Genomic DNA, 22,904 nt, shown 5'->3' with positions numbered 1-22,904 from the left:
GCTTCATGGAGACGGTTGCGAATGGTCCTCGCCGATACCCCAGGAGCAACAGTGTCCCTAATTTGCTGGGAAGTGGCGGTGCGGTCCCCTACGGCACTGCGTAGGATCCTACGGTCTTGGCGTGCATCCGTGCGTCGCTGCGGTCCGGTCCCAGGTCGACGGGCACGTGCACCTTCCGCCGACCACTGACGACAACATCGATGTACTGTGGAGACCTCACGCCCCACGTGTTGAGCAATTCGGTGGTACGTCCACCCGGCCTCCCGCATGCCCACTATACGCCCTCGCCCAAAGTCCGTCAACTGCACATACGGATCACGTTCACGCTGTCACCGCATGCTACCAGTGTTAAAGATTGCGATGGAGCTCCGTATGCCACGGCAAACTGTCTGACACTGACGGCGGCAGTGCACAAATGCTGTGCAGCTAGCGCCATTCGACGGCCAACACCGCGGTTCCTGGTGTGTCCGCGGTGCCGTGCGTGTGATCATTGCTTGTACAGCCCTCTCGCAGTGTCCGGAGCAAGTATGGTGGGTCTGACACACCGGTGTGAATGTGTTCTTTTTTCCATTTCCAGGAGTGTAAATAAAAACAATAGCATAATCCTTCCTAAGTCCATGATTGATTTGTGTCTATTGTACAATCATCTTTTCGTGGCACATTATATAAAATCTTGGCTTCATAATTCCCAGTGGAATGTACCTTACACTCATTAGCCAAAACATTATGATTACAGCGACGTTGGATCGCGCATGGTGGCACTGCGGACACATGAAGCAGTGACAAATGTATATAATCGGATCAGACACGAACGATGGATCAAGTTGTAAGTAGGCTGTATATGTTTTTATGTTGATAACGCCACGTAGCGGTCTGTATGGAAATCACTGACTGTGCTGTGTGCAGTCTGTGGCTGGTTGGCATTGTTGGAATATTCATTATTGTAGTGTTGGGCAGTTGGATGTGAACAGCGCGTAGCGTTGCGCAGTTGGAGGTGAACCGCCAGCAGTGGTGGATGTGGAGAGAGAAATGCCAGAGTTTTGAGGGCGAACGATCTGGACGTGTGTCCGTCATAAAATGGAAATTTGTCATATATATATATATATATATATATATATATATATATATATATATATATATATATATATGAACTTTATTAAGGTAAGTACCTAATAAGACTATTAGTAGTTACTGCTTTCAGTAGTTAAAATCTTTTATTCAGCTGGCACTATTGGTGCTCGCTGTCTTGCAGTAGTTCGACTAACGAAGATTTTTGCGAGGTAAGTAAATCATGAAAGGTAAAGGTTACTGTTAGGGCCTTTTTTTTGTAGGGATTATTGAAAGTCAGACTGCGTTGCGCTAAAAATATTGTGTGTCAGTTTAGTGATGACCAGAATAATTAAAGAGAAAACTGAGTACGGAGTTTTTGCTCAGCTGTTTGAAAAGCAAATAACGTAAGAGTTTTTCCATCACAGTCATTCATAATTTTTCAAAGTGGATGTTTCAAACCTAGGGAATATATGGGCTGTAAACGGGGAAATCCATTGAGATAAGCGACTTTCACAAAGGGAAGATTATTATCATGCAGAGGCTGTGAACGAGTATCTCGAAAACGGCGAAGCTAGTCGAATGTTCACGTGCTACTGTCGTCAGCGTCTACGGAAAGAAGTAGGAGGACAGTGAAACTACCACTAGGCGCTAAATTGTTGGACGCCCAAGACTGTTCACAAACGTGGAGTTCGGACGCTTGTCTGGCCTGTAATGCAGGATAGATGGTGATCTGTGGCATCTCTGCCGAAAGAGCACAGTGCTGTTGCACGCACAAGTGTTTCGGAGCACGCCGTTCAGAGTACATTGTTGAACATGGAACTCCGTAGCAAACAACCGCTGCGTGTCCACATGCAGACTCGACAACATTGTCAGTTACGATTGTAGTGGGCAAGGAACCATCGGAATTCAACCGTCTGTCAATGTAAACGTGTCGGCTCTTTGGGTGAATTACATTTTTACTACACTAGGTCACTGGTCGTCTCCACAAACACCGTCATCGAGGTGAACGGTGGCTCGAAACGCGCAGCGCGCCTCGGAACCAGTCTAATGGAAGTGGTATAACGCTATGTGAAACATTCTCCTGCGCTTGCATGGGACCTGTAATAGTAATCACTGCATCCCTTCTCGCTTGGTGTCATCTTTCAGCAGTACCACTGTCAGTGGTTTGAGGAGCATCATAGTGAGCTCACGTTGATGTTTCGGTGACCAAATTCGGCTCATGTATATTCTATGGAACCCATCTGGATCCCTACCAGGCTCCATCGCTGCGTACTCAAATCAGCGGCCCGTTATTTACGCGAGCTGCCTGACCTATGTGTAGACTTTTAATGCCTCATAACTCCGCAAATACAGCAGCGAGCTGTCGGATCCCTCATAAGCAGAATCAGTTATGTAATTCTTTCCAAAGACGGAAAGAAAAGCTATTAAGCAGATGCTCATAATGTTTTAGCTCGCCAGTGTATGTGGCAAGTCTTGACAAACACCCCAATCGCTAGGTCTTTCGGTCGCCGTATTGTGGACCTGTATTTAAGTGTTTCAATTACGGTAGACTAACTATACTAAATAATAAACTTTTTAAATGAATTCAATATCACTCTTTCAAAAATGAAGTAAGGCTCTTCAGGCGGTTACAAACTGTGCCATAGGACATGTCGTAAAAGAAAGGGCCAAAAACGTGTAAACGTTATGAGAACTTATTAGAGAGGGACAAAGAGAGAGAGACATGGAGAAGTGTTGAAAAAAATGAATCGATCATATCAGTCCCCACTGGAGTAAGTTCGGCCACCACACGGGAGTTCTCTAGTTGCCGCCACATTGGGTGACTTGCGTATCAATGATGATAAAATGATGAGGACAACACAACACACAGTCCTCGAATGGAGAAAATCTCCTACCCATCCGAGACTCGAACCTGAGCCTACTACATGACAGTCAGACATGCTGACCCCTCACTTAAGAAGGAGAAATATCAATATGACGAGTAGAACTAAGGAATGTACTACTACTACACTATAAACCAAGCCCAAGCTATCAGTGAAGATATTTGAACGTTAGTTTGAAAATTATGGATTCATCAACAGTAATGCCGAATTAAGCTTAGCCAGTGCGTCACAAAAGTCATTTCAAACTTGTAGCACTGGGAAATCAACTGCGTTCAGTAGCAAGATTGAATCAGTTTTATATGCATTAAGAAACTGGCTTAGCGGGACATTTCTAGTACCTTAAGAAATAATGAAAAAGTAACTGCATAATCGTAGTGCCTGTTGAGCGAATTTTGTCCCAGTCTGTGTCAAAATTGTATACTTACACACATAGATGACGATACAAACAAATACTCGTGTATTAAGGCCAACAATTGCGATTGCAGTACTCGTAAAAGCACCAGAGAATACGATAATGCCTATTACAGCCATTACTATGTTCACCAGGATTTCCGTAACAACCCACGGAAGAAGCATGCCAGACTTTTCCTGGAATATAAAAGAAGAAACTGGCGTTACTGGGACAGATTTGCCTTTTTAACTTAATACATGTATACATATTATGTTGGAAGCACTATGTTTTTGCTATCCTGAAAAGAAACTTAGCCGACATGCACTGATACAAAAACAATCGTTTCAGTAAAACTGATAAAATATGTTTCTTAGCAAAATCAGAACTGTAAGTATGGGGTCTATGCCGATGCTGGCTGAGTGATTTTAGGCATGTAATCCTTATCTCACAAATGAACGAGCTGTAACCCCATTATCTCTATTCGCCTCTTCTCTCAACCCTCTGGGCCAATTACATTAGATATAAATGGCAGACTATTATCCTATTGGTTGTGACTTAAATCTTCATCCTTAACACACATTTAATTAGGATAATTTATCACACAATTAGGATAATTTATTACCCTGAATAATTTTTGACCAAATAAGGCGCTCCAAGATGGTTGCCACAGTTGTCTGTCATTATTATCCTTATCACTCAGACAATTGTGAAAATTTATTACCAATAGCGGACACAAGATGGCTGCCACTACAATGTAACTATCCAAGATAATCAATTTATGGTAAGCATAAAATGATGGGAAATTTAAAAAAAGGCACTCTGTTTTCTTAAAACAACTGCTGTAATGTTTTATAAAATTACCTGAACATTATAAAGTTTAACGTTGTTAAAAATGAAGCATAACTTTTTATTTACATCAAACCTTAACTGACAGCCACTGTAAGAAGCTCACCAACCACATGTGCATGCACTTGATGTATGTGTCTGTTACTGACTGTCAGTATTTCCACCTGGCATTCGCAAATGGAACAATAATAAGTTATGTGATAGAGGTAGCAGAACTACTCTCCACCACACACCATAAGCTACTATATGGGAGCTACTCACCTGATTTTCAGTATAGTTTTCATATAGACAATAGCATTAAGTGGGAAAAGCTTTATGGAGGACAAAACCGTAATTATAGTAAATATTGTGAACAGTAGATGGGGCACAGGCGCAGATTATGTAAGGATGGGGGGGGGGGGGGGGGGGGGGGGAAATCGGTTGCTTCATTCTCTAACAAACCATAAATCTCATCTCGTAAGGCTTCCATACCACACAATAATACTCTAAAAGTAACTGCATTCCAGCACCTGTAGCGACCAGATCACTGCCCTGTTGACCCTTGCATTTCCTCGCATGGCCAGTGGCGTATTCCACGATCAGCCCACTTTCTACAGTGTATTTGTTTAAATAAAACTCCCTCACTCAGTGATAATTAAATATAACTCTAACATACTGCTATGCACATGTCTGGGAGCTACTGTAATTTTCAAACATAGAATCAGTGGGTCTATGAGTGTACTTTGTTTAAAAAATGAGCTTTGTACATACACAGTATAATTGTTACATAGCGGAATAGCATTTTGTTTAAATGCTACACCGCTACACCGCTACACCGCAACGCTGTGTTTTTTACATAGAAAGAGCGTATATTGCTTAAAAAATGAACCCATCGCCTACACTGTGAAATTGTTATGACTTGGGAATGTATTTTATTTTAAAAGATGAATCAATCACATATACAGTGTAATTGTAATGTAACAAGAGTATGTTGTGTTTAAAAAATGAACCCAACATCTACAAACTGAGAGTGTTACAGAGTAAGAGTGTTAGTTGAAAATTGAACAAATACAGCTGGTTTAAACATTAAATCAAGAATCCTTACACATCTCCTTCATTTACACGAAAACATAGCTTACATCTGCTGTAAGCGATCAAGATATACTTTTTTTTAATTTTCTACCACTTTATACCTTGTATAAGAGGAATTATTGGACTGTGACGTTATAGTGCTAGCTATCTTGGGTCCGCAATACAGGGTAATAAATAGTCTTCATTATTTCAGTGATAAAGATGACAGTCATAAATCAAGTCTCTTATCGTTCTCCCATCCGATAGGATAATATCCCACCATTTGTACGTATGGCACTTCGCCTAGGAAGATGGAGGGGTGGGGAAGGGTAGCGGAAGAGGGACATAGGTAATTGATAACTGGAAATAAGAATCACAAGTCATACATCACTGGGCCAGAATTGGTATAGTCCCCATACGAATGTATGTAGAGCAGTGACAATAATATACACACAGGCTCAGAATTTCATTGAAAACAGCAGGAATAGAAATCCAGTTCCAAAAAGCTAAATTTTGTTCAGTTTCTTGCAAATATAGTGTAATTCTTTAGTTAGACACTTTACCTGAATTGCCCCATAAAGGAGAAGTACACTACAGATAGCCTGCATAGCGGAATACACAAGGACTTCTATCAGGAGTGCCTTAATAACTGAAACTGAAATAAGAAAAAATATTAGTTGTCTTTCTGATAACTAAGATATTAATAAAAAAGACAATAAGGAATCACATGAAAATAAATAATTGTATCAGATGTGAGACTGACAACACTGTGAGCGATCTGGTGACACTGTGTTTCTCTGCTTGTGTAGATCGACGTGCCCATCCCTTCCAGATGCTCAGTCTGAGTTTCAGCTCGGTACTGCTATCATGTGATTTTTCAGAGCGTTATCAGTGAAGATGCTTATTTGGTGCGTGCTACGAAAATGGAATAGCGGAATTTAGAGCAACCTTATGTCATCAAGTTTTGTGTAAAACTTGTGGACCCCGTGAGTGTGACCTTTGAAAAGTTGAAGCAGGCCCATGGGGAACTTTCTTTACCAAGAGCATAAGATTTTTGGTGGTACAAATTGTTTTTGGGAGGCCGAGAATACGTTGAAGATGAACCTCACTCAGGGAGACTAAAGGCTCACGGGAAGGATGAATCGAATGAGACCGGACACTGCAGATAAGTGGATGTTGCATCATTGCAACGCCCCACGTCATATGACCACATTCATGACAAAATGTTTGACCTCCTTTTGATCCATAGACCCCTTATTCACATGATCTGAGTCCTTATGACTTTTTCTTTCACAGAAATTGAGAAATGTGTTACAAGCAAATTCAGATGGTTCAAATGGCTCTGAGCACTATGGGACTTAACATCTGAGGTCATCAGTCCCCTAGAACTTAGAACTACTTAAACCTAACCTAAGGACATCACACACATCCATGCCTGAGGCAGGTTCAAATGGTTCAAATGGCTCTGAGCACTATGGGACTTAACTTCTGAGGTCATCAGTCCCTTAGAACTTAGAACTACTTAAACCTAACTAACCTAAGCACATCACACACATCCATGCCCGAGGCAGGATTCCAACCTGTGACCGTAGCGGTCGCACGGCTCCAGACTGAAGCGCTTAGAACCGCTCGGCCACAGCGGCCGGCAAATGTCTTAAAACAACGTCATTTTGGAACTCTGGAGAACATTTAACAGAATGTGACTGACATGTTAAAGGCCCTACAAGTTGAAACGCTGCTGCCAAGTGTGGCAACAATGACTCTACCGGTTTATAACTGTCGAAGGGAACTCATTCGAAGGAGACAAAATTGTTCCCAGAAGTTTCACAATATTGTTGTTTCAAAAAAATAATAAATTCTGGTAGATATAAAAATCGGAGCAATTCGTTTCCTTACACACCTCGTAGCACCCGCTCGTTCTACTAAAATACTGAAGACTTTCGGTTTAAACTGTGCCAGTAAAATCATGATTCTTAAACCCTCGCCCCACACAGTTGATCTGAATTACGTTGCACCTCACACTGGGGTCCACTGGACCCCATGTTATCATATATGATGTGTTCGAAGCTCATTAATATATACTTTGGACTGTCTTATGTCTATGGAACACTGTAGATAACTATATAGTTACCTGTAGTGATTTTTTATTATTACAACAATAAGTAACACATGTTATATATAAAATGTGGGTAGTATTATTAATAAATAATATTTTGTATTTCTCTATGTTTAACTTTCCCACATCTGAACGTGTATAATGCAACACAATGTCTTACTTGACTTTATTTAGTTATTACAACGAGTAATATATGGCATTTCAAAAAATTGGTATAAATTAAACTTCAACACTGTACTGAAAATGAGTTTTTATACATATTTTTTATTAATGTACAAATTCAACATGAGTCTGAACTAGAATGTATAAAGTAATATAATGTAATATAAAATAACCCGCCCGAATGGGCGAGCGATTCTAGGCGCTACAGTCTGGAACCGCGCAGATTCGAATTCTGCCTCGGGCATGGATGTGTGTGATGCCCTTCGGTTAGTTAGGTTTAAGTAGTTCTAAGTTCTAGGGAACTGATGACCTCAGAAGTTAAGTCCAATAGTGCTCAGGGCCAATATAAAATAATGGCGTATTTGATTTTTGCACGATATTTTGGGATAGGGTGTTTACAAAATTACTATTATTGGATATTTGTCCAAAACCTTATAAGAAAAATGAAACTAATGTACACTCCTGGAAATGGAAAAAAGAACACATTGACACCGGTGTGTCAGATCCACCATACTTGCTCCGGACACTGCGAGAGGGCTGTACAAGCAATGATCACACGCACAGCACAGCGGACACACCAGGAACCGCGATGTTGGCCGTCGAATGGCGCTAGCTGCGCAGCATTTGTGCACCGCCGTCGTCAGTGTCAGCCAGTTTGCTGTGGCATACGGAGCTCCATCGCAGTCTTTAACACTGGTAGCATGCGGCGACAGCGTGGACGTGAACCGTATGTGCAGTTGACGGACTTTGAGCGAGAGCGTATAGTGGGCATGCGGGAGGCCGGGTGGACGTACCGCCGAATTGCTCAACACGTGGGGCGTGAGGTCTCCACAGTACATCGATGTTGTCGTCAGTGGTCGGCGGAAGGTGCACGTGTCCGTCGACCTGGGACCGGACCGCAGCGACGCACGGACGCACGTCAAGACCGTAGGATCCTACGCAGTGTCGTAGGGGACCGCACCGCCACTTCCCAGCAAATTAGGGACACTGTTGCTCCTGGGGTATCGGCGAGGACCATTCGCAACCGTCTCCATGAAGTTGGGCTACGGTGCCGCACACCGTTAGACCGTCTTCCGCTCACGCCCTAACGTCGTGCAGCCCGCCTCCAGTGGTGTCGCGACAGGCGTGAATGAGGGACGAATGGAGACGTGTCGTCTTCAGCGATGAGAGTCGCTTCTGCCTTGGTGCCAATGATGGTCGTATGCGTCTTTGGCGCCGTGCAGGTGAGCGCCACAATCAGCACTGCATACGACCGAGGCACACAGGGCCAACACCCGGCATCATGGTGTGGGGAGCGATCTCCTACACTGGCCGTACACCTCTGGTGATCGTCGAGGGGACACTGAATAGTGCACGGTACATCCAAACCGTCATCGAACCCATCGTTCTACCATTCCTAGTCCGGCAAGGGAACTTGCTGTTCCAACAGGGCAATGCACGTCCGCATGTATCCCGTGCCACCAAACGTGCTCTAGAAGGTGTAAGTCAACTACCCTGGCCAGCAAGATCTCCGGATCTGTCCCCCATTGAGCATGTTTGGGACTGGATGAAGCGTCGTCTCACGCGGTCTGCACGTCCAGCACGAACGCTGGTCCAACTGAGGCGCCAGGTGGAAATGGCATGGCAAGCCGTTCCACAGGACTACATCCAGCATCTCTACGATCGTCTCCATGGGAGAATAGCAGCCTGCATTGCTGCGAAAGGTGGATATACACTGTACTAGTGCCGACATTGTGCATGCTCTGTTGCCTGTGTCTATGTGCCTGTGGTTCTGTCAGTGTGATCATGTGATGTATCTGACGCCAGGAATGTGTCAATAAAGTTTCCCCTTCCTGGGACAATGAATTCACGGTGTTCTTATTTCAATTTCCAGGAGTGTATATCAGAATCAAGTGAAAACCTGTAACTATTGAATCAGTCGCCATTTGTATCGTCAGCTTCCACACTCACTACAAAATAGGGCTTTGTGTTCTTCACAGACAGCCCTTTTACAATCCTGGCAACATTTTTGTTTTTCTGTTTCTTTCCCTTGAAGGTAGTGAACATCTCACTTTGCTGGTTAGAGGTTATGATCTGCCTGGTGCCACAGTATCCATTTCCAATATTTCTGCTAAAGTTCTCTTCACACTCCTCCTAAGTGTAGGTATATTCAATCTATCCCTTAGATGAGGCACAAATAAGTTTCATGCTGGTTCATGCAGAAATTTCCTTAGTGGCTGCTTTACTTTAGTGGTGGAGAGGGTAAAGAGAATCACAGAGTTTATCCCACTTTGATCTAGAATGCCACAGAAAACCCTCATAGGCCATCTTGTTGTTGCATGTGCAAAGTTTGCATAGCTGATCAAATGCGTCAGTATCACCTTATGTGTTACTGTAAGAAATCATCATTTCAGGTTTGCCTGTTTTTTTGTCGATATCGTTTGAGTAGTGCATGGTAGAGAGCAAGAGTACAACTTTATTCTTCTTTGGGACATATAACAGTAGCGCCTTATTCACATCAAAGGCAAACTGTGTTTTTATGACATGATTAGAACGTGAAAGTGATTGTGGTATTTCAGGTTTATTTTTTCTTACAGTTCGTAACATTGTCAAAGCAAAGTTTTCAATTCTTGTCTGATAAAGAGGAACTGATAAATACCAGTTGTCAAATGTCAGGTCCCTATTAGTGCCATGAATAGGTTCTGATAGCTTTCTCACATAATAAGGTGGGACAGATTCGTTTCTTTCTGTTACTACCTAGCCAATGTATGGAATTGGGTCTAGTATCTACTAAGTCTCGCAATCGTTAAACATCGACATCTTAATTCCATATTTGTCCAGTTTTGAAGACTTACATATTCTGAATGGGCGTCTGCCACAGGAGCCCATTAGCTGTTAGTCTGTTGTGCAGTAATCGAAAGGGGTCTATACGGACTTGCAGTTATCAATAATTTTAGCCCAGATGTCCCGAACGGGTGAAAATTTGCCTTCTTATTTGCTTTGCATGCGTGTTGCTTAGTCATCAAATTTTAGACAACTCAAAAACTGATCTCTCCTTTGTGACATTGTAGCGCAAAGCAAAATTCCAAATTTTAGCAGACCAAAGATCTTCTCAATTTGAGTGAGCAGCCTTCTTTACGTCGCAGAGATACAAGAGTCTAATGGCAACCCTAAGCTCTACAACAGTTGTAGCGTATATGGTAACTTTCCGCGTTTCCCATTGAAGAACATATACGAGTAATTTCGTTGTTCGTAGAAGTGACAATCATGTCCAGCATTTCATCTGTCACTAATAACTGCCAAGCTTCAATTGGACTAGAAATAGACCTGGCTTGACCCTTTGGTCCTAGGAGAGGCGTAACTAAATATCTGGATTTAGTTCTTCCTCTCTTAGATGGTGTAGTTGAAGACCACTTATAGCCATTCTTACTGAGAAGGATGTTCGCGTTGGAAGAACTACCATGAGTATGATCATCGTCTCCTCCACTCTCTTCCGTACTTGATGGTTCCTGTACTTCGAAAAAATTAGGATCTTCATCAGAATCTAGGCCTCCAAATGAATCTCCTCCCTGCTTCAGTTCGTCCATAAGGACATTATACACGTCTATATCTTCAACTGTTAAGAGTTGTTTACTCATTGACACTGAAAAATAAAATAAAATAGGGCTACGTTGAAAGGAAACACTTATAACTCACACGCAGTACATACTTGAATATTGTATACTTACCAAGTTGTTATTTTCAATAAGCATAAATGAGCTACACAAATGGATACTTGGGTAATCAAGATCCCACTGACGTTCAACAATCTTTACAGTTTGTCACTACCGCAACAACAATGCAAATGTTAACATCGTATACGTGTAGGCAGTGTTAGCAACCTAATACACACTAAGTTTCAATAAACTATTGCCAATATACTCCTTGTAATACACAAAAAAATTACGCTGGGGTCCCTAGGACCACAATGTGCAGTGCGAGGTTTAAGAGTCGAACTCCCATATATAAAACAGCTTGAAACTTCTGACCAACTTGCATATGAGTTAGTGCGTTAAATATTTTATGTTAAGGTTGTAAGGGAGAAAATGTTTAGACAAGGTTTGAAATTATGCTTGAGATTTGTTGGAAGTTGCTGAGTGCTTTTGTTATGAAAGATTGTGTGACTATAATGGAAGCACTCTTCACTCCATTTTAAACAAAAGCAAAATATTCACTCATCTCTATGTTTATTACGCTGTATCTCCTGAATTTTGTGTCGTCTCTGATATAATTTTGCTGTTACCTTCAGTGATATGTAGGCAATGTCTGCAAATCGTACTGTGAAAAGAGTTAATAGAAAATAAATAATTGATTAAAACGTCATATCGTGCTGAAGTTTTACTGCATGAGCAGTGCAAATGTAGTAAGTCATAAATATTTTTTGCTTTCATCATTTTGTGGGGGTATCAGAAAGAAAATATTTCGTAAACGTTTGAAAATATGTGTGAAGTTTATTGAAAGACGCTAAGTCTGTCATTCTCAAATACTGGATAAATGAATTCAGGGTATTTTAGGTTGCCTCTATATAAACACAGTTTCTAACTGTGTTACTTGTCTTATTGTGTTAAGCTTTTAACAACAGATTATACCTCTTAGTGAGTGGATTTTTATAGCATTTCATTTTTTTAAATTCAATTAATAATTACGATAAATATTGAAAATCAATTTTCTGTTGCCTCTGGAAGCCGTTAGATATGCAACCTGTAACTATCTCTCAGTTCTGGCTTCTAGAACAGTCGCTTTATGATATATCCCTCGATACTAACCAACCTGGTTGCTAGTACAACCTCAATTCAAAGAATCTCTTTCAAACTTAATCCTAAACGGCACAGAAATAATATTTATTCTAGTGCAAAGGACTTGGGGATAATTCTGGAACATCACTTAGACTCGACAGAACACACAACTGCAATTTGTAACAAGATATCAGCGTTACTTTATTCAGTACGGAAAAGTAAAAAAGTATTTCCTCTCGAGCTTAAAATGAAACTCATCGAGTCAGTAATGTTGCCCATACTTGATTATTGTGACCATATACTCCAAGCAACTGCATAGGGTTGGTATGGCCAATGAATGCTTGTGTACTGTTAATATGTGACGTCCGCTATTTCGACCACATCGCTCCTGCCTATGAATAGTTATTACAGGCTAACTGCCACTAAGTGTAGAGATTACCTTAACCTATGTTTGCTCTATCGTCTTCTTAATCATTGCTCTCTCTTTCTTACTTATCTTCAAGTTTCATACGACTACATGAGCAGCGCAGGAGAAATGTTCGTTCTCAGCGAAGTCGTTACTGTACCACTGTGTAAGACTGCCACGTTCTCTAAATCATTTTCTGTTTCAGGAACTCAACTTTGAGAAAATCTTCCTTAAAATATCAAAAAAATTAATTTCCTTTCAGACAAGAGATCTTAAGGTCTACGTATCATCGTAACCATCTCCTTCATAAACCTGTCTGCAGCTCACTATCGGCAACCCTCCCGCACCATTCTGCTCTCCCCCTAGCTGACAATTTTGTTCTCTCTTAACGGCCATTATCACTTTCATTTCAATGTTCTCATCTTTCCTCGTCCTTTCCATTTCTGATCATACTAAACACAGCTTCAAATGTGCTAAACTTATCTACATCATTCGTAATGTCCTTTATTCTTGCTCTTAATCTTATTATTATTATTATTGCCATTTATTATTATTATTATTAATGCAATAATTATAATAATTAATGTAATTTTTTGTATGTGTTGTTCCTGGTTAGATGAAAGAAAGACCCTGAGGCAAGTTAAATAAGTAATACATAAGTAAGCAAATAAAGAGAACAAGGTATATCCGAAAATGATATCAATAAACACTTAAATCGATCCAAATTCAGAAAGTGAAATATGTTTGTTCAAGTGTTTCTTCTGAGATTAAAAACAACACAAAAAAGAAGATAATCTCTCTGTTTCTTGATATTCACCCCTTGCCGAAGTTCAGAGTTGAAAAAAGATAATTCAATTGCAAAAAATCTGAAATACTATCAAGTTCTCCATTTAAATTATTCTGGAAGAGAAAAAAGCAAAAACCAACTTTGAGAAAAGAAAAAAAGGCAGAAAAGAAAGAGGCAATAAGAAGCTTAAAGCCAAGTTTATGAAAATAAGGCGTGAAATAGAAGACAAAAAGAGCTCAAAATATAGCAAATCAAAATAAAACAAAGTCTGCGACACGAAGAAATAAAGAAAAGAGTAAGAAGCAACCTTTTCTTCTGGTTGCTGTGAGAGCTTTACATATTATTTGGTGTAGTGTGGACACTGTCTGCAAAGGCGCCATGAGATGTGCCCTGATTATCCGGGCTCAAGACCTTATGTTTGTGATCACTGTTAAAGTTTAAAAGTTGCGCAGTCTCAACCACAACCTCCGTAGCCTTACATGACAAGATGATTAAGACTGCACAACTGTCATTTTTTCAATTGCTAAAACAAGCAATTTTTCGTTATATTTAAGTTTTATAAACTCGGTAAAGTTAGGTTCTTAGATCAGATACACAACGAGTATATTTTTATGTGTTTTAGAATAAAATGTTTGTCCATGACAAAAATCTGTTAAATGCAGATACTCACCCAACTCTCCTCTGTTCACGACATCATCGATGTACTGATGGGTGAGCAAATAGTACATTGATGTTCCTATCTGCACAAAGCTTAAACTCTGCAATGCAAAAAATATTCATTTGTACTCAATTGGTTCCAGGTTATTTTTGATATTTTGTAATGATATATTTCATTAAAATACATAGTCTCGCTTCTTAGTAATAACAATCTTGTTGTTTAGTATCTTCGAAGTCTCATGTAGAAACGTTAAGAAGCTTTGTGAACGTATAAATGGATGTCTACTCACCTCACACATTCAGCACTTTGCCTATGGACTTCTGCAGCAAAACAAATGAAGGGGAAGACAAGTAACTGGCCAATAATATGATTTCCAGGCTTCTTGGCGTATGTAACGAACTGTAGCACTCAGAAACGACTGAGAGCTGAAGTATGTAACTCTTTATATACTATTTTGTAAATAAAACTACATTTTCCTCTAAGGCATCATCAGTTGGATCTATAACGATACAGTATTGTTAGTTTTGGATTATTAAACAGTTCACTTCGCAATTTTTTGTAAAAAAAGTAATTACTTACGATTTCCTGATCTGCGTTTCCTCACATCTGGTGTGGAGGTCGCACTTACACTTTTATCACTGCCATATAAGCAGAGCTTTGTGTTCTTGCCTTCCACAACTGTTCACCATGGTTCTCACTCTTTTTAGTGGTGGACTATTGTTCTTTTGTCACTTGATACAACTATTTCGTCGCACTTGATAACGTAAATATTGCGACTCCATTACGTGTTTCATCTTCTTTGCTACATTTACCTTAGACCATGTGTGTGTATGAGTGAGAGACAGAGGGGGGGGGGGGGGGGGAGGTAGAGCCGACGAGGTCAGGGGTTTTTTTAAGGGGGGGAGGACAGGTGAACTAGGTGTTAGCGAGTGGTTGATTTGACTTTTCATTTCAATATTCTGTGGAGGGTTTCATTGATGAGTGAGTGTAAATATATGGGGTTCTATTGTTATTATATTGGACAGTATTATTCTATAATACTTTTTGCAAGTGTTATTCTATTATTTTATCTATTAGTGTAAATAGTGAATTGCTTGGCATGTGTACTTGGTCATTCAACAGGATTTTCCCCTCTGCTTTGGTTTTCTGTATGTGGTAATTTTCTTGCATGGTTAGTAGGTGTTTTTTTATTGTTGATTCTAATTATTTTCATGTCATCTTCTCTAGTGGTTGATTTGCGGTCATTTACTCTTAGGTGTTCTGCAAATGTGGAGTGGTTTGTCCCATATTTTCAGGCTCTCGTGTGTTCTTTGTATTGACATCAAATGTTTTCCTTGTTTGCCCTATGTATGTGCCTTCATAAGTATTACACAGTAGCTGTTATATACCTGCTTTGTGGTATATGTCTCTGTTTTTTGTCAATTTTGCGGTGTAGATGTGTATAGAAATGTATGTTGTGTATGCTGTGTTTATTCCCTGTCTTTCGAAAATGTTAATGATTTTATGGGTGAGTTTGTGTCTGCATGTCATTGTGTACCATCTTGTGTTTTCTTTCATATTTTTCTGATTATCTTGTCTAGTTGTTATGGGACTGTGTGTTTGTGTTTGGTTCTGTTGAGTTGTTATCTGTGGTTTGAAACTTTCTGCTTTTATTTTGCTTTTAATTTTGTTGTTTAGCTTTGTGACTGTGTTATTATTGTAACCATTATTTTGTGCTATCTGCTTTATAATGTCCAGAAAGCTAACAAAAGGAACTGGAAGTACTAATGCAGATCGCACAAAATAATGGTTACAATAATAACACAGTCACAAAGCTAAACAACAAAATTAAAAGTAAAATAAAAGCAGAAAGCTCAAACCACAGACAACAACACAACAGAAACAAACACAAACACACAGTCCCATAACAACCATGCAAGAAAATTACCACATACAGAAAACCAAAGCAGAGGAGAAAATCCAGCAATTCACTATTTACACTAATAGATAAAATAATATAATAACAAGAGCAAAATTATTATACAATAATACTGTCCAATATAATAACAATAGAACCCAACATCTTTACACCACCTATCCATGAACCCCTCCACAGAATATTGAAACAAAAAGTCAAATCAACTGTCACCAAAGTTTTCAACCACACGCTAACAGTAGGTTCACCAGAACCCCCCCCCCCCCCCACCCCCCACCACCAGAAAAAACCTCACCTCGTCTCATCTCTATCCCCCTCTCTCTCTCACTCATACACACACTCGGTATAAACATCATAAAGAGAAGTTAGCCTCGAACATACACTTCGTTAGGTTGGCAAGAAATAGGTAAATGTACCAAAGAAGATGAAACACGTAATGGAGTCGCAATATTTACGTTGTGAAAAACAGTTTACGGCGAAATAGTTGTATCGAGTGACAAAAGAACAATATTTCACCACAAAAAAGAATGAGAAACATGGTGATCATTGTGTGGAATGCGAGAACACAAAGCTGTGATTATATGGCAGTGATAAAAGTGATAGTGCGACCGCCATACCAGATGTGAGGAAACGCAGATCAGCAAATCGTAAGTAATTACTTTTTTTTACAAAAAATCGTGAAGTGAACTATTTAATAATCTAAAACTAACAAAACTGTATCGTTATAGATTCCACTGATGATGCCTCATAATAGGAGAAGGCGAAACGTGTATGGGATAAATAAAGTAACTAGCAGCAGGAAAAAGCAGTTTTAGATACAAAACAAGTATTTATATGCTTGCTGCGGAGCATGGCCACACAAACAAACTTGTTATGTAACTCTTTATATAAAAGAGCACTTGCCCGCAAAAGGCAATAAGTCTCGAGTTCGAATCTCAGTCAGGCACACAGTTTTAATCTGCCAGGAAGTTTCATATCGGCGCACACACCACTGCACAGTGAAAATTTCATCCTGGAACTCTTTATATAACTTAATAAGAAACACTATTGTGCCAAACAAGAAATATTTTCCAGCTGGTCTCAGCATGTTCAGAAACAATAACCTTAATGTGACTATCCAGCACGTTGAGACTTCATATGTACACTGGCAGTTGATGAGACTGTTGACATTGTACTGTAGATCTGCAGAGGTCTTAAAGAGAATTAAAGTCAACATCCCCTAGATAGCTCTTTCCCTTCATCTTGAATATTTGTACAATGTAGTTGGCCGCATTATAAATCACAGAACTATATATAGTTCTTATACTTTGAAGCGCATTAATAAATTATGGGCCAAGCGAAGCACAGACAAAGGTGCTGGGTACAAAGCAAAGTAGAGACTTCCTTAACACCAAATAGTGAATTACAGAGTAGTGGAAGAAGTGACAGACTTCTTCTATCTAGTATGGAAGATAACAAAGCTAAGCTGAATGAGGTAAGATGGGCTTACTTCAATAAAAGAAACTTATATGAAACTAAAAATATTTCCCAGGAGTGTATATTTGGAATAAAAGAATCTGATCTGGAACCAGAAACATTTTCGTTGGAGTGGATTTCTTGAATGTGGAATCCCGTAGAGGTCAAATGTGGACCATTATCAATTAAGAAGAACAAGAATGGGATTCTGCAAGTTTCTGAAACGGAAAGCTATCCATGGTTGTCACATTCTGGCTGGCACACAAAGTTCAAAATTAACAAGTACATACTACAAAGAATAGGTTGAGAACATGTCTACGAATAGCTTGAGTAAAAAATTCTACAGAAGAACCTAACACTTGCTACAGCATTCAGTTATAGTTAACATGGAGCCAGGAGCAGCAGAGGGATAAAATAGTAGGGATGTAAACAATGGATTACTATCCAGAATACCTCAAAGAGTAGGTAGGGTGTAGCAACCATGTAGAGATGGAAAGGTTAGTACAAGATAGGAAAAGATGGAAGAGCATGAAACCAGTTTAAAGACCGATGGCTTGAAAACCAGAGAATATTAGGTGGAACTAGAGAACAGTCAGTATTGAGGTACAGCATCCACCTGAAGTCATTGCAAGGAACTGCAATACTTAATTACTGTCATTTTTTTCTCGTGTACTCACCACAAACAAAATGGCTATGATGATTGTGCCCATTCTAAGGGAGCACCCACAGCAACACTGGTGTATAACAACCATCTCAGCAACAGTGTTTGGTTTTATAACTGGGACGATGCTCTGTAACAAAGGGACGATGGTCACATTTCATATGGAAGTTTGAAGCATATTAAGAAACTAATGGCCAAACAGTTATGAGATTGAACTGCCAACATTTATTCCACCCATCGTTTTGATACCACATTATGTTCCTTGTTCCTAAAGGTATTTCGTCCAATAACAGACTTAATGTTTCTTGCAGGAATGTGGTGTACTTCCTACAATTAAGATTTTCTTTCTGTGAAATAGGTGATGTTAGTGTTTTCACGTCCCGTCGACAACGAGGTCATTAGAGACGGAGCGCAAGCTCGGGTTAGGGAAGGATTGGGAAGGAAATCGGCCGTGCCCTTTCAAAGGAACCATCCCGGCATTTGCCTGAAACGATTTAGGGAAATCAAGGAAAACCTAAATCAGGATGGCCGGAGACGGGATTGAACCGTCGTCCTCCCGAATGCGAGTCCAGTGTGCTAATCACTGCACCACCTCACTCGGTTGTGAAATAGGGGCCTATAATTCTGTCCTCCAGGATCCCACACCATACATTCACCGATCACGGTTTCTGGTGAGCAACTTGTCGCAGCTAACATGGATTTTCAGTTGCCCAATGATGCGTGTTATGCAAATTAACATTTCCATTGTTCGTGAACGTAGTCTCGTCAGTAAATAAAATCAAATAAATAAATGTGTCATCCCTCTGAATCTGAAGTTGAGCCCATCGGCAGAATTCAATACAAGGCATACAGTCCATACCAGTTAATTCTTTATGGAAACTTACATTTTAAGGATGATATTTACGGTGATGCAGAACACGAACAACACTACTATGACTCATGCCAGATTCCCTTGCAATTTGACGCGAACTAACACAAGGATCTCGAACCACAATGGCAAGAGTACCAACTTCCATTTCCTCGTTAGTAACTTTCCTTTGACGGATATGTTTCCGATGCGTTAAATATCCAGTTGTTCTCAATGTATCACACACATTTAAATGTACGACGCTTGGGATGAGTACGTTGAGGATATCTTTCAGAGAATTAGTGTTTACCTCTTACTGAATTTCGTTGGCATTCTCCGTAAATGTGAAGCATATCGACTTGTTCTTCTTCATTCACATTCGCTTGATTCGACCATACTAGTCTTACCGTTCCTATTAGTGCTGTATTGCGGAATCATCGAATGGTGTTTACATGTCAATGGCACGTTAGGTGGATACGCCGTATTTGGCGAATATTTACTATTTGCAGGATATACTAGAGAGAATTGTCAGGGCATGTGCTTCGATAAGTGCTGAGGTGATAAGGGATACCACACAAACCATGATAAGAAGATTGCAGCACTGCGTTGACACCAATGGTCATCACCTCGAACTCCTTCTGTAAATGGTCGTTCATGCCACCTTTGTGACCTTCCTTGACCTTCAAAGACCTTACTGTCACACATCACTGGATTCATCTCGATAGCCGTTTTCAGAAAATAAGTACCAAACTAGAGCACCCCATTTTAAAAAAATTAAGTTGACATTCAGATCTCTGACGCAACCCCACCTAGCAGCAAAAAACCAACGTCATACTATGGCCCCCGTTATCTGATGCAACATTTGCCCCACAAACTTTTCAGCTACTATCATACTTTCGGAGTTATTGTAGATGGCAATAGTTAGTGACTCACACTGTATAACGCTATAAAACGCAATTTCCTCAAAGAAAAGATAACATTTTAAAAAATCGAAATAAAATCATATAAAACATTTCTTGTATATTTTGTCAGGTTCATATGAAACATATTTCTGTTATTTATAAAAAAAGTTTCGCACTTATCAGTAATAACAGGAAGCGATTACATTTGACCAAGATGAAGAAAGTTCTATTGAATAAAAAAAAATATTTATGTTTGTGCATGTAGACTGTACTTGCATCAGAAGAAATGATTTGGTTACATAAGAGCGCAGAAGTTACGCGATCAACTAATTTTTATTACTTGTAAAACGCAATTTATATTTTCTAAGCATATAAGATACACATGGACTAACACCAAACGATGTACGGTTCTAATTATACAGGGTGTTACAAAAAGGTACGGCCAAACTTTCAAGAAACGTTCCTCACACACAAAGAAACAAAATACGTTACGTGGACATGTGCTCGGAAACGCTCACTTCCCATGTTAGAGCACACTTTATTACTTCTCTTCAAATCACATTAATCATGGAATGGAAACACACAGCAACAGAACGTACCAGCGTGACTTCAAACACTTTGTTACAGGAAATGTTCAAAATGTCCTCCGTTAGCGAGGATACATGCATCCACCCTCCGTCGCATGGAATCCCTGATGCGCTGATGCAGCCCTGGAGAATGGCGTATTGTATCACAGCTGTCCACAATACGAGCACGAAGAGTCTCTACAATTGGTACCTGGGTTGCGTAGACACGAGCTTTCAAATGCCCCCATACATTAAAGTCAAGAGGGTTGAGGTCAGGAGAGCGTGGAGGCCATGGAATTGGTCCGCCTCTACCAATCCATCGGTCACCGAATCTGTTGTTGAGAAGCTTACGAACACTTCGACTGAAATGTGCAGAAGCTCCATCGTGCATGAACCACATGTTGTGTCGTACTTGTAAAGGCACATGTTCTAGCAGCACAGGTAGAGTATCCCGTATGAAATCATGGCGGTGAATCGATGAAGTACAGTACATACTGACGAAACTAAAATGAGCTCTAACATGGAAATTAAGCGCTTCCGGACACATGTCAACATAACATCTTTTCTTTATTTGTGTATGAGGAATGTTTCCTGAAAGTTTGGCCGTAACTTTTTGTAACTCCTTGTATGTAGAACAAACAAAGAGAAAACAAAGAGAAATCGTCGGCTCCCTGTTTCTCTCTCACACATTCGTTTATGGGGCTTTTTTCCCTTACGATGCTAGCAATAGTACCGGTAATCCTGCCATTTACTACGTCATTTACGTACTGTACCAAAAGAATCGTTAGGTAGTTTTGGCACAGCGCAACTCTGCCACTTACCGTATCTGCACGTGCTGCAGCTGCCTTGTAATGTCTGGGAGTCACTGTAAAATAGCGTCCGCTACGTCCCTCTGCATCCACTGGTAGCATTTTGTAGAACCTGCCCCTATTCTGCTCGTTGTCTCTGCCGTCCATCAGTCGCTTCTGTGCAATCTTCTCAGGGCTTTCCATCATGACGTCTTCATCTTTTGCTGGAATATTATCAAATGGTTCAAATGGCTCTGAGCACTATGGGACTTAACATCTATGGTCATCAGTCCCCTAGAACTTAGAACTACTTAAACCTAACTAACCTAAAGACAACACACAACAACCAGCCATCACGAGGCAGAGAAAATCCCTGACCCCGCCGGGAATCGAACCCGGGAACTCGGGCGCTGAAAGCGAGAACGCTACCGCACGACCACGAGATGCGGGCGGAATATTGTCGACTGTGTTCACAGTATTTAAAGTGTCCCCTCTCATTGCTCTTAGTTCCGCCGTTGGTACTTGAGTATTATCGCTGTCAATCTCACTTACCGTTCGTTTTGTCACCGTACACGCCGTTCATGGTGGCGGTTGGTCGTTTTAAACTTAGATCCTTGTAGATCCCAGCCGCGCCTCGCGAGATCCTCTATCTCTTCTACACTGACTCTTCCACTTCTGCGAGGCGAGCGTATAAAAACGACCCGAATCAAGGAACGGGAAGGAAACTGCGGCTTCGCTCTGAATGCGTCAGTTGCAGGCACGCATATTGTGCGCAATCAAAACTACCAACGTGGCCCTTAGCTATGCTCATAATAAATCTGGAAAACCACCGTGTCCGTTTGTCTTTGAACACGCTGATCTCCAAAACTAGCTGAAGACTTTTAATCGGGTTTTCGCAGGAAACGTGAAAATAGCTTGGGGTACCGCATAGTTTTCACTTTATCAAAATCGGAACGCGGAAAAAAGATAACACGATTAAGATTATAACAAAACTTTCTTTTCCGGCTGACGTTGTGTAATTGTATGTATATTTATTGTCTGTGTTTGTAAACGTGAATGAATCACCTGTGAGTAATGTAACTGCAACGTGTTGTATGAAATTGTCTTTTAAACAGATAATAATTTATTATTTTTATCACAGATCTTCATATATATATATATATATATATATATATATATATATATATATATATATGTGTGTGTGTGTGTGTGTGTGTGTGTGTGTGTGTGTGTGTGTGGGTGTGTGGGTGTGTGTATGTGTGTGTGTGTGTGTGTGGGGGGGGGGGGGGAGAGAGAGAGAGAGGGAGAGAGACTGATTTTTGATTGAGATTTTTACTTTAAGTAGTAACTGGTACCTGAATTTCGGTTGCTGCCGTCTTGAATGATCAGCTTCTGCACCAGTTGGTGACGTATTACAATTTGGAGGAAGTTATTGTTCTTTAAGGTTTAAAATACAACTCTGTTAGTTACTTGGCCGTATTGCGGATAGCTTTGAGCCCATTTTTTCGTAGCTTTTCATACCTAAGGGACCACTGTTGTACGTAAATAAGATCAAACAGCAATTGCTATTTGTGAGAAACGGAGATTGCTTGTCACACACAACATTACAACTTCGGTGTGCTAAATATCTGATTATAATTATTTCCTTGTATTGAAGTTGTTAGCTC

At 40.3% G+C, this 22,904-nt stretch overlaps 1 protein-coding gene across 1 annotated transcript in view; it reads right to left on the bottom strand.

Annotated features, from left to right (window-relative positions):
* Positions 1–21,903, bottom strand: part of LOC126292059 (uncharacterized) — a 26,195-nt gene extending 4,292 nt beyond the window's left edge. The window contains exons 1-6 of the mRNA XM_049985864.1: positions 21,790–21,903; positions 21,271–21,461; positions 18,151–18,264; positions 14,116–14,203; positions 5,784–5,875; positions 3,359–3,521 (exon numbers count right to left, since the gene is read on the bottom strand). Of these exons, the coding sequence (XP_049841821.1) occupies positions 3,359–3,521; positions 5,784–5,875; positions 14,116–14,203; positions 18,151–18,264; positions 21,271–21,461; positions 21,790–21,820 (679 nt within the window). The 5' untranslated portion in view covers positions 21,821–21,903. The remainder of the gene's footprint in view (positions 1–3,358; positions 3,522–5,783; positions 5,876–14,115; positions 14,204–18,150; positions 18,265–21,270; positions 21,462–21,789) is intronic.
* Between the last annotated feature and the right edge of the window lie 1,001 nt (positions 21,904–22,904).

This window comes from Schistocerca gregaria, chromosome 9 (genome assembly GCF_023897955.1).
Source record: "Schistocerca gregaria isolate iqSchGreg1 chromosome 9, iqSchGreg1.2, whole genome shotgun sequence".
Taxonomy (NCBI): domain Eukaryota; kingdom Metazoa; phylum Arthropoda; class Insecta; order Orthoptera; family Acrididae; genus Schistocerca; species Schistocerca gregaria.
The sequence above is the reverse complement of the archived record's forward strand: the minus strand, read 5'-3'. Positions and strand labels throughout refer to the sequence as shown.